The sequence below is a fragment of the Leptodactylus fuscus genome, chromosome 2, assembly GCF_031893055.1.
Source record: "Leptodactylus fuscus isolate aLepFus1 chromosome 2, aLepFus1.hap2, whole genome shotgun sequence".
NCBI classification, from domain to species: domain Eukaryota; kingdom Metazoa; phylum Chordata; class Amphibia; order Anura; family Leptodactylidae; genus Leptodactylus; species Leptodactylus fuscus.
This window is the reverse complement of record NC_134266.1, coordinates 264,858,193-264,870,412: the sequence shown is the minus strand read 5'-3', so window position 1 is coordinate 264,870,412 and position 12,220 is coordinate 264,858,193. Positions and strand designations below refer to the sequence as shown.

Below are 12,220 nucleotides of genomic sequence, written 5' to 3'. Positions count from 1 at the left end.
ATAGTGGCCCCTGCACACAGTATTATGCCCCATAGTGGCCCCTGCACACAGTGTTATACCCCATAGTGACCCCTGCACACAGTATTATCCCCCATAGTGGCCCCTGCACACAGTATTATGCCCCATTGCGGCCCCTGCACACAGTATTATGTCCCATTGTGGACACCCAAGAACAATTATCATATTCTAAGGTCTTTTCAGACACCAGAGTATAATAATCTTAGACCCAGGGGAGGATACAAACATAAAATCACTGTTACTCACCTCTCCCTGGCGCTGGCATGCCATCCTCAATCTTGGTACAGACGCCACGTGAGCCAGGCAGGTGTCGCTTTGTATAATGATGCAGTCCCAGCCCATGTGATGTCTGGGACATCACCAAATAGGCCCAAAGCCTGCCAGAGCCCAGTGTTATAACAGTGTTTTTTATGTTCCCTCACCTCCTCTGAGCCTCCTATCTCTATACTCTGGGGTTTAAATAGATCCCAGAGTATAATGATAGCAATGTCTGTGGGGTTCACGGGCCCGCGCCCTTACTTATCGATCCTTGCTCTTGCTCACAGTCGCATCCACAGAAGGAGAAGCGCAGGAGCGGGGATCGGTAAGTAAATAGAGGCCACTGCTGGGGTTATTCCAGCAGGTGACACTTTATTAAAAAAAAAAAACATCTGGCGGCCTACCGGGCCCCCTAATGTCCTGGGCCCTGTGGCAGCCGCTACCCCGGTAGTTACGCCACTGACTGTGTGAGATATACTAAGGAAACTTTGTACTGTATTGTGCCACAACATATTATGTGGGGGCTACTAAAGAACTATGGCGATGGTAAGTTCCTAATTTTGACATATTCTGGGTCGGAAGTATATGATGATGTACACTCACCGGCCACTTTATTAGGTACACCATGCTAGTAACGGGTTGGACCCCCTTTTGCCTTCAGAACTGCCTCAATTCTTCGTGGCATAGATTCAACAAGGTGCTGGAAGCATTCCTCAGAGATTTTGGTCCATATTGACATGATGGCATCACACAGTTGCCGCAGATTTGTCGGCTGCACATCCATGATGCGAATCTCCCGTTCCACCACATCCCAAAGATGCTCCTTTATTGGATTGAGATCTGGTGACTGTGGAGGCCATTGGAGTACAGTGAACTCATTGTCATGTTCAAGAAACCAGTCTGAGATGATTCCAGCTTTATGACATGGCATTGCATTATCCTGCTGAAAGTAGCCATCAGATGTTGGGTACATTGTGGTCATAAAGGGATGGACATGGTCAGCAACAATACTCAGGTAGGCTTTGGCGTTGCAACGATGCTCAATTGGTACCAAGGGGCCCAAAGAGTGCCAAGAAAATATTCCCCACACCATGACACCACCACCACCAGCCTGAACCGTTACCGATACAAGGCAGGATGGATCCATGCTTTCATGTTGTTGACGCCAAATTCTGACCCTACCATCCGAATGTCGCAGCAGAAATCGAGACTCATCAGACCAGGCAACGTTTTTCCAATCTTCAATTGTCCAATTTCGATGAGCTTGTGCAAATTGTAGCCTCAGTTTCCTGTTCTTAGCTGAAAGGAGTGGCACCCGGTGTGGTCTTCTGCTGCTGTAGCCCATCTGCCTCAAAGTTCGACGTACTGTGCGTTCAGAGATGCTCTTTTGGCTACCTTGGTTGTAACGGGTGGCTATTTGAGTCACTGTTGCCTTTCTATCAGCTCCAACCAGTCTGGCCATTCTCCTCTGACCTCTGGCATCAACAACGCATTTCCGCCCACAGAACTGCCGCTCACTGGATGTTTTTTCTTTTTCGGACCATTCTCTGTAAACCCTAGAGATGGTTGTGCGTGAAAATCCCAGTAGATCAGCAGTTTCTGAAATACTCAGACCAGCCCTTCTGGCACCAACAACCATGCCACGTTCAAAGGCACTCAAATCACCTTTCTTCCCCATACTGATGCTCGGTTTCAACTGCAGGAGATTGTCTTGACCATGTCTACATGCCTAAATGCACTGAGTTGCCACCATGTGATTGGCTGATTAGAAATTAAGTGTTAACGAGCAGTTGGACAGGTGTACCTAATAAAGTGGCCGGTGAGTGTAGCTTTGAGGGTGCATTCAGATGGTTAAGTTGTGTTCCCCCCGTGTCAGACTGAGATTCCATGAGATAAAATATTCAACAACCCCTAGGAAATGCTCCTTAGTATTCTTCAAATTTGGTTGCCACTTCCTGAGCCATTACTGTGTTCCTACAGTGTTGGCCAAAAGTATTGGCCCCCCTGCAATTCTGTCAGATAATCCTCGTGCTCTTCCAGAAAATGATTACAAGCACAAACTCTTTGATAATATCTTCATTTATTTTGTTTGCAATGAAAAATACACAAAAGAGAATGAAAAAAAAAAGTCAAATCATTGATCATTTTATACAAAACTCCAAAACTGGTGCGGACAGAAGTATTGGCGCCCTCAGCCTAATACTTGGTAGCACAACCTTTAGACACAATAACTGCACACAACCGCTTCCGCTAACCAGCAATGAGTTTCTTACAAGGCTCTGCTGGAATCTTAGACCCTTCTTCTTTGGCTCCTGCTCCAGGTCCCCCCTGAGATGTGAAGGGGGCCTTCTCCAAACTGCCATCAAGAGATCTCCCCTCCCCCACAGGTGTTCTATGGGATTCAGGGCTGGACTCATTGCTGCCACTTTACAAGTCTCCAGGGCTTTCTCTCACCACCATTTTCTAGTGCTGACCTGAAGTGTGTTTTGGGTCATTGTCCTGCTGGAAGAGCCCTGACCTCTGAGGGAGACCCCGCTTACTCACACTGGGCCCTACATGATGCTGCACAATGTGTTGGTCGTCTTCAGACTTCATAATGCCATGCACACGGTCAAGCAGTCCAGTGCCAGAGGCAGCAAAGCAACCCCAAAACATCAGGGAACCTCCGCCATGTCTGACTGTAGGGGGCGTCTTCTTTTCTTTGAAGGCCTCTTTTTTTCCCTGTAAACTCTATGTTGAGGCCTTTTCCTACTTTTGTCTCATCTGACCAGAGAACATTCTTCCAAAACGTTTTTGGCTTTCTCAGGAAAGTTTTGGCAAACTCCAGCCTGGCTTTTTTTATGTCTCTGGGTAAGAAGTGGGGTCTTCCTGGGTATCCTACACTTCTTTCTTTTCTCCATACTCAATGTGGTCACACAAGGACACAGGACCGAGGTTGAGTCAACTTTAATCCATTTCAACTGGCTGCAAGTGTGATTTAGTTATTGCCACCACCTGTTAGGTGCCTCAGGTAAGTAACAGGTGCTGTTAATTACACAAATTAGAGAAGCATCACATGATTTTTCAAACAGTGCCAATACTTTTGTCCACCCCCTTTTCATGTTTGGTGCGGAATTATATCCAATTTGGCTTTTTGAAAATTCTTTTTGTGGTTTCTGCTAAGTTTTCATTATTCTCTTTTCTTAGGATTTTCTGAACATTTTCCTGAGCAGCGAATCCCATGAAGGACCAGATTACATCCGTATGTTGGAAAGCATAGATCTTCTCAGCGGATGGCCTGTTCATAAACTCCCTTACAACAACCCCAGGATCTGTGTCCACACATTCTACAGGTATTCACTATATATATTCATTGTCTCCGAGTCAGCCAAATGTGCAGGATCATAAAAGGATAGACAGTGACTCTCTAAGATCTGGTAAGGAGCCTGTATACTGGAGATTCTCTTATCATTCCATCCTATGGAACCATTGTGCCCAACAATGTTACATAATATCAACATCCAGTGGAGCATTGCTCTACATTACACCATATAGGAGAGAGGACAGGTCCTCTATATACTACAGCACACAGGACAGGTCCTCTATATACTACAGCACACAGGACAGGTCCTCTATATACTACACCACACAGGACAGATCCTCTATATACTACAGCACACAGGACAGGTCAGGTCCTCTGTATACTACACCACACAGGACAGATCCTCTGTATACTACACCACACAGGACAGGTCCTCTATATACTACAGCACACAGGACAGGTCAGGTCCTCTATATACTACACCACACAGGACAGATCCTCTGTATACTACACCACACAGGACAGGTCCTCTGTATACTACATCACACAGGACAGATCCTCTATATACTACACCACACAGGACAGCTCCTCTATATACTACACCACACAGGACAGGTCCTCTATATACTACACCACACAGTACAGGTCCTCTATATACTACACCACACAGGACAGATCCTCTATGTACTACACCACACAGGACAGATCCACTATATACTACACCACACAGGACAGATCCTCTATATACTACACCACACAGGACAGCTCCTCTATATACTACACCACACAGGAGAGATCCTCTATATACTACACCACACAGGACAGATCCTCTATATACTACACCACACAGGAGAGATCCTCTATATACTACACCACACAGGACAGGTCCTCTGTATACTACACCACACAGGACAGATCCTCTATATACTATACCACACAGGACAGCTCCTCTATATACTACACCACACAGGAGAGATCCTCTATATACTACACCACACAGGACAGGTCCTCTATATACTACACCACACAGGAGAGAGGACAGATCCTCTATATACTACACCGCACAGGAGAGATCCTCTATATACTACACCACACAGGACAGCTCCTCTATATACTACACAACACAGGACAGATCCTCTATATACTACACCACACAGGACAGCTCCTCTATATACTACACCACACAGGACAGCTCCTCTATATACTACACCACACAGGACAGCTCCTCTATATACTACACCACACAGGAGAGATCCTCTATATACTACACCACACAGGACAGGTCCTCTATATACTACACCACACAGGACAGGTCCTCTATATACTACACCACACAGGACAGATCTTCTATATACTACACCACACAGGAGAGATCCTCTATATACTACACCACACAGGGCAGATCCTCTATATACTACACCACACAGGAGAGATCCTCTATATACTACACCACACAGGACAGATCCTCTATATACTACACCACACAGGACAGATCTTCTATATACTACACCACACAGGACAGATCCTCTATATACTACACCACACAGGACAGATCCTCTATATACTACACCACACAGGACAGATCCTCTATATACTACACCACACAGGACAGATCCTCTATATACTACACCACACAGGACAGATCCTCTATATACTACACCACACAGGACAGATCCTCTATATACTACACCACACAGGACAGATCCTCTATATACTACACCACACAGGACAGATCCTCTATATACTACACCACACAGGACAGATCCTCTATATACTACACCACACAGGACAGATCCTCTATATACTACACCACACCACACAGGACAGATCCTCTATATACTACACCACACAGGACAGATCCTCTATATACTACACCACACAGGACAGGTCCTCTATATACTACACCACACAGGACAGATCCTCTATATACTACACCACACAGGACAGATCCTCTATATACTACACCACACAGGACAGATCCTCTATATACTACACCACACAGGACAGATCCTCTATATACTACACCACACAGGACAGATCCTCTATATACTACACCACACAGGACAGATCTTCTATATACTACACCACACAGGACAGGTCCTCTATATACTACTAGCAGACCCCCCAGTAGAACATATATATGTATACAGTATACTGCACCATTAGTTGGATATAATGTACTGCGCAGCTTTATCTTTCTGCTGTGGATAATGAAATATAAAGTTAATGAATGTCCTTAATAAATTCTTCTCGCTGGTTTGCACATAGCACTGCAGGTGATGAATTAGCGCTCCCTATGTCCCCATTAGGTATTGCGATACGATCTCCACAAGGTATTTTTCTCCTGTAATTGGTTTATAGCTTACAGTTTCTGGCCATAACAAAGATTGGATGTCCTAGAAGTTTGAAGAAAGTTTTAGTATAAGGAGGAACAATTCCCGTTTTGTTTTTTGGCACATATGTCTTCTGTTCTTAAGAAATTTTATAGTATTTACCGATACCTATAGAATCAACCTCTCTGGAGGCAAATTGTAAAAATGTGCCATCTTCTGATCCTCAGCGGTGCTGGATTATTAGAAATACTGAGCAGAGGCGGTTCACAATGTAAATTTTTTCCCTATCAGTATGTGCAGGAAATCCACGCAAACACGGGGAGAACATACAGACTCCTTGCAGATGTTGTCCTTGGCAGGATTTGAACCCAGGACTCCAGCGCTGCAAGGCTGCAGTGCTAACCACTGAGCCACCATGCTGCCTCTCATTGTAATACTACCTGTGATGTAAAAGAGGTGACTGCTGCAAAGAAAACCCCTACAGAATCAGAAAGTGCCAGGCTATAATTATATATAATTATATATTATATATATTATATTATATATAATTATAAGGCTATAATTAGGCTTAGTGGCCAAAGTGAAAATTGTAATATAGAAAATTGCAATATCATCAACAATTCTTAAATTTTTTTTTAAAAAATAGGTCATTACCTTTAAATTTCTCAAATGAATTTTTTTTTGTTTTCATATAGAGCCGGGACGGTTATTACAAAGGATTCCAAGGCATCTTCAAAAATTTATGTCATCAAAAGTGTAAGTGAATGTAATATGTCATCAATATGTCCATCAGTCCCTGTCCTCGTTTTTTAATTCTACGCGAGGGTCAGCTTTACTAGATTTGGCAGAGCTGAGTTTGTCATTTGGCACGAGTCAAGGAGATATCGCAACGTGTTCTATATGGTTTTCCATAGGAGCGCTATAACAATTTTCAATAGGCACACAATGGCTGGAAACATGAGAAAAAAGGAATTGCTGAGTGAGAAATCTGCGAGCCTTAAGTAGCCGTGCTTTTCTGTCCTCTATCTTAAATTAGTATTATTGTAGGTGGAACACGGCCAAACGTGCAGTCCAAAAGTTTTGTCCTAGCGCTGAAAGCTACTGTGCCCAAGAGACAATCGCTCAATGCCCAGCTCTGCCAAGTTGCGAGAGATTTGCAGCGACCGTAATTAGTGCTCATGGTTACAACCGTCTTTACAGACAAAGTAAGTTGTGTCTTTGAAAGAGCACAGTAACCGTTCCAAACAATGAAACTCTTGTTCACATGAGGCAGAGCCGAGATTGTTCACTTGGCACAACTCATTGGGCCTTCATATAGGACCACGACCACGCTTATCTCTTATGTGTCCGATCGTTCGATCCCGATTTTGAGTAGAGACGGGTCAACTGATTTGTTCCGGGCTGGGTTCAACCCAAATATTACAAATTGTGAACAATTGGGGGTTCGTCTCAGACCAACTAAAATGGCCTCTGTCTCCTGGTGACGTCATGCTCCTGGGTAGGGTTGAGCAATCGGGATCGGAAAAGATCGGATTCCGATCAGCAATCGAGCAAATTTCACGATCACGATCTGAAATCTGATCCCGATCTTTTTAGGTGGGATCAAGGTCTCACGCTAGTTCCCACAATGCTTGGCTACTGGCCAAGCATTGTGGTAAAAGCTAAGATTAGGGTTCAGCGATCGGGAAAGATCCAATCTCAATCGTCGATCGAGCAAATTTCATGATCGCGATAGGGATCGGGATCGACTGGAAAATGATCGAAAATCGAATTTTAAAAACGATCCTGAAATCTCAAGATCGGCTCAACCCCACTCCTGGGGTCACCACTGAGGCCTGTGATTTGGCCACAGTGGTCACATGTGTACCCCGAGCAACATGGTCTCAAGATTCTTGGCATGCCCATGTGACTGCCAAGGCCCAATCACAGGCCTCAGGGGTGACCCCAGGAGTAGGGTTGAGCCGATCTTGAGATTTCAGGATCGTTTTTAAAATTCGAGTTTTCCAGTCGATCCCGATCCCAATCACGATCATGAAATTTGCACGATCGACGATCGAGATCGGATCACTCGGAGGTCAAGAGAGAGCACAAGACGCTACAAGGAGGCCCCAAAGAGGTGAGGGAAGGTGAGTATGAATGTTTTTTACTTTTTTCACCTCCACTGGGCCTCCATCTATTATACTCTGGGGTCTGAAGAGAACCCACAGTATAATGTCACCTCCGTTTCTACCAAAAATAAATCAGGGACCCAAGCCACCCGAACCTGGAATGAAATGAATCTTGGGAGGTTCTCCCATCACAAATCATAAGGAGAAGGGTCACTGAGCGTGGTGAGGTCCCCCAAACAGTATAATGCCCTCTTAGTGCCCTCACACACTATATGCCCCAACGCAGTATAATGCCTCCAACATAGTATATTGTCCCCTTTAAAGTCCCCATAAACAGTATAATGCCCTGAGCTCCACATTGTATATTGGCCCAGCCCTTACTTACTATAAAACCTCAACCCTACACAGCATAATGTCCCCAGCCCCTATGACAATGACAAACATTGGGAGACACGGAGACTTAGAGCACAGGGGACATTGTGAAGTAATGGAGTTAGTCATACAGGCACTCGTCACCAAGGGTCATTTGTTTGTACGGGGAGACAATTTATCTATCAGTATATATTTTTGGCATGTGGGAGGAAAAGGAAACCAAGTACCCAGAGGAAACATCACCAGATTCAAACCCAGGACCCCAGTGGTAACCACACTACAATGCCCCCAGCCTCCACACAGTATAATGCCCCAACATAGTATAATGTCCCCTTTAAAGGGATCCTATCATTCAACCTCACGTAGAAATAGCCTTAAGAAAGGCTATGTTTCTCCTACCTTTCGATGTCTTCTCCGCGCCGCCGTTCGCTTGAAATCCTGTTTTTTCTCGGTATGCAAATGAGTTCTCTTGCAGCACCGGGGCAGCCATTTTTTTGTGGCCACTTACGCGAGCATGCGCAGTATGCTCCTGTAGTTCTATGGCCGCCCACATGTGAAGTCGGTTCTGCCCGAGGCCGGCTGGCAGAGCCGACCTGCGCATGTGCTCAATTTTGACCCACTGAAGATGAAGGGGCCGTTGCTGAAGATGGATGGAGGCTGCACTGGAGAGAGTTCTCTCGCAGCATTTGGGACGCCCCCAGTGCTGTTTGAGCGCTGGGGACCGCCCCCAGTGCTGCGTGAGAACTCATTTGCATACCGACAAAACCCGGGATTTCAAGCGAACGGGAGAAGCGTGGAGAAGACATCGAAAGGTGGAAGAAGAATAGCCTTTCTAAGGCTATTCCGACGTGTTAGGGACAAAAAAATGAGTTTGAATGATGGGATCCCTTTAATGTCCCCATAAACAGTGTAATGCCCCAGAGACTCCATATTGTATCTTGACCCAGACTACTTACTATATTACCCCAACCCACACTGTATAATGCCCCTATCCTCTACATAGTATAATGCCCCCAGTCAACACACAGTATAATGGCTCAAGTCCTCATAAAGTATATTGGCCACATGTCCCATGTAGTATAATGGCCCCAAATCTATGGGGTCCATAGAGTGAGTTGTGAGTATTAGAGATGAGCGAGTACTGTTTGGATCAGCCGATCCGAACTGCACGCTCCATAGAAATGAATGGATGCACCTGGTACTTCCGCTTTGACGGCGGCCGGCTGCTTAACCCCCCCGCGTGCCGGCTACGTCCATTCATTTCTATGCGAGCGTGCTGTTCGGATCGGCTGATCCGAACAGTACTCGCTCCTCTCTAGTGAGTATGCTTTGCACTATATCAGAACAAAGCCAGCAACAGTAGTAGAGATGGAGCAGGCAATCCTAGGCCCGGTGAGTACTGACAACCATACTCACCACTCACTCCTCTGGGCCCGCTATTAACCCATAAACCCCTTCATCAGTAATGATGGTGGGCCTGGTAACCATCTAAGAGAGTGGTGGCTGGCCAGGGGTGCATTTAACCATGAAAACACCCCCTTGTGTACACCCTTAAAATGTATTATGAAGATCTGATAACATGTACGATCAAATGACTGCAGTGAGCGCAACGTTCGGCGGGTTGTCAAAGTCTCTTGGTGTTCATTCCTGTTATATAATGGATATGTAGGTGACACTATTAATAAAAACTCTGAGCTTTTGTTATAAAGAATATATTCCTACATTAGCGGGAAGGATTCAGAGAATCGTTACCATATCGGGATTGTTGGGGATAATAACAAAGGGGCCATTGTTTCGGCAGCTCTTGAGTAGGTGGCTCAGCTTGTTGGTTTTTCTGCGAGAACTTAAGTATTATTTCATTGTTGAGTTCCTTTACAATGTGCTATAAAGAGGGGGAATTACTTTTAATTCCTCGGATTCATCTCATTGTCGAGTAAGTTCCTTTATTTTCATGAATTAGTTTAGAGAATTTCAGTTTAAGCTTGGTACATGACTCGTTGCAGGAATTGTAGGATAAAGGACCACAGTTGGGTCAAATGTATGAATGTCACATGATCTAAATCCTAAAAAGCTATGACCAAACCTAAGTTCATCCAGTAGGAAAGTACACGTACCCCAGGGGATACATAGCGCAGGGGAGAACCACTGCCCCCTTTGCCATCCAGGATGGATGCCCATGGGTGCCACCATTGCGGGGGCACTACGAAAGGTTTATTGTACATGTGGGGACATCAAGGGGTAGTCATTAGAGATGAGCGAGTATTGTTCGATCGAGTAGGTGTTCGATCGAATACTACGGTATTCGAAATACTCGTACTCGATCGAACACTACAGCTGTTCAAAGTTTAAGGTTCGATGCAGAACCAGCGTTGATTGGCAGAATGCTATACATTCTGCCAATCAACGCTGATTCTTCTCTTACCTTTCCGAAGTCTTCTCCGTATAGCGTCCCCGCTATAGTCTTCTGGCTGGAATTCACTCTGCCTAGGCATCCGGCCTAGGCAGAGCCAACTGCGCATGCGCGGGCATGCCCCGATGCCTAGGCAGAGTGAATTCCAGCCGGAAGACTCCACGGGGGCTCTGCGCCGGGAGAAGACTTCAAGGGGAATCCAGCCGTCACTCGTGGACTTGGTAAGTATAATTGTATCGAATTTTGCCTACCCCTGAAACGAGCATTTCCCCCCATAGACTATAATGGGGTTCGAAATCCGTTCGAACAGCCGAACAGTGAGCGGCTGTTCGAATCGGATTTCAAACCTTGGACATTTTAGTGTTCGCTCATCTCTAGTAGTCATTATATTACACGTAGGGGTACAAAGATGGATCATGATACTACATGACACTCCGTGTACCCAATCTCAGGCCTCCGCACCAAACCCAGGCCACCGACGTCATAGAAGAGCACCAGATGCTACGAGGAAGCCCGAGAGAGGTAACAGGAGGTGATTCTGAATGTTTTTTTTTACATTTTTTACTCCTCTCATGGGTTCTGACTATAATGTGGTGGCCATTTTCGTTTGCCCAGGACGAATCTTCATTTGTCTGGCTTTGTTAAAAAAAATATTTGGACTGTTCAGCCCGTTGGGTCACAATGAGCCACCATAGAACTATAGTGAAGTTTTTGTTGTGGCTTTATGTTCATCGAGATGGTAGCGAAACACAGAGACCCATCTGGCCCTTTTGCACTTGAGAAAGGGCCGATGTTTGGCCCGAAACGCGTCGTGTCGTGCTGATACTTAGAGTCCTATTTTGGGAATTCTTCTCCATCGCCAGTGAGCGCGGTTCTCCTACTATGGACCTTGGGTCCTTGCTGTTTTTGTTATGTTCATCAACACATTGCTCTAACCTAATTGGGACCCTATGTCACTGGCCTATAAGGACCTATGGGTGGTTTATTGTCCCAAAAGTCAGTGACTGGTTCCCTTTTAGGCCCATGGTAATATTTTATGTCTTATTTTTCAGGGATCTGTCCGAGTATTAAAAGCCATGACCACTCTAAAGTCGCAGCCGCTTCGCAATGCCTGTAAGTAGTGGATAAACAATTACAGCGGGATCTTAGGAGGACAAATTCTTTAACCACGGACAAAATTGCCTTTTAATGCTATCACTTTATGGCGATGGATCATACGGGGAGATTTAGATTGCAATTTTATGACGTTTGAAATGATTTTCTTTTCATTTATTAGCAGGATGCATTTTCCATTCGATGGTGCAATGTGTTTTCTTTCGTCCTAACTGATTTAAATAGACACATTAAGAAAATCAATGAATATTACAGGATAAGCTCGATACAGAGAGATGCACTGTAGCTTATTATATGGCAAAGGTGG

The 12,220-nt window shown here is 45.1% G+C and overlaps 1 protein-coding gene across 1 annotated transcript in view; it reads left to right on the top strand.

The window, feature by feature from the left end:
* Positions 1 to 12,220, top strand: part of CNBD2 (cyclic nucleotide binding domain containing 2) — a 125,016-nt gene that overhangs the window by 67,897 nt on the left and 44,899 nt on the right. Inside the window, exons 12-14 of the mRNA XM_075266432.1 lie at positions 3,463 to 3,608; positions 6,606 to 6,666; positions 11,853 to 11,913. Coding sequence (XP_075122533.1) covers positions 3,463 to 3,608; positions 6,606 to 6,666; positions 11,853 to 11,913 — 268 coding nt within the window. The remainder of the gene's footprint in view (positions 1 to 3,462; positions 3,609 to 6,605; positions 6,667 to 11,852; positions 11,914 to 12,220) is intronic.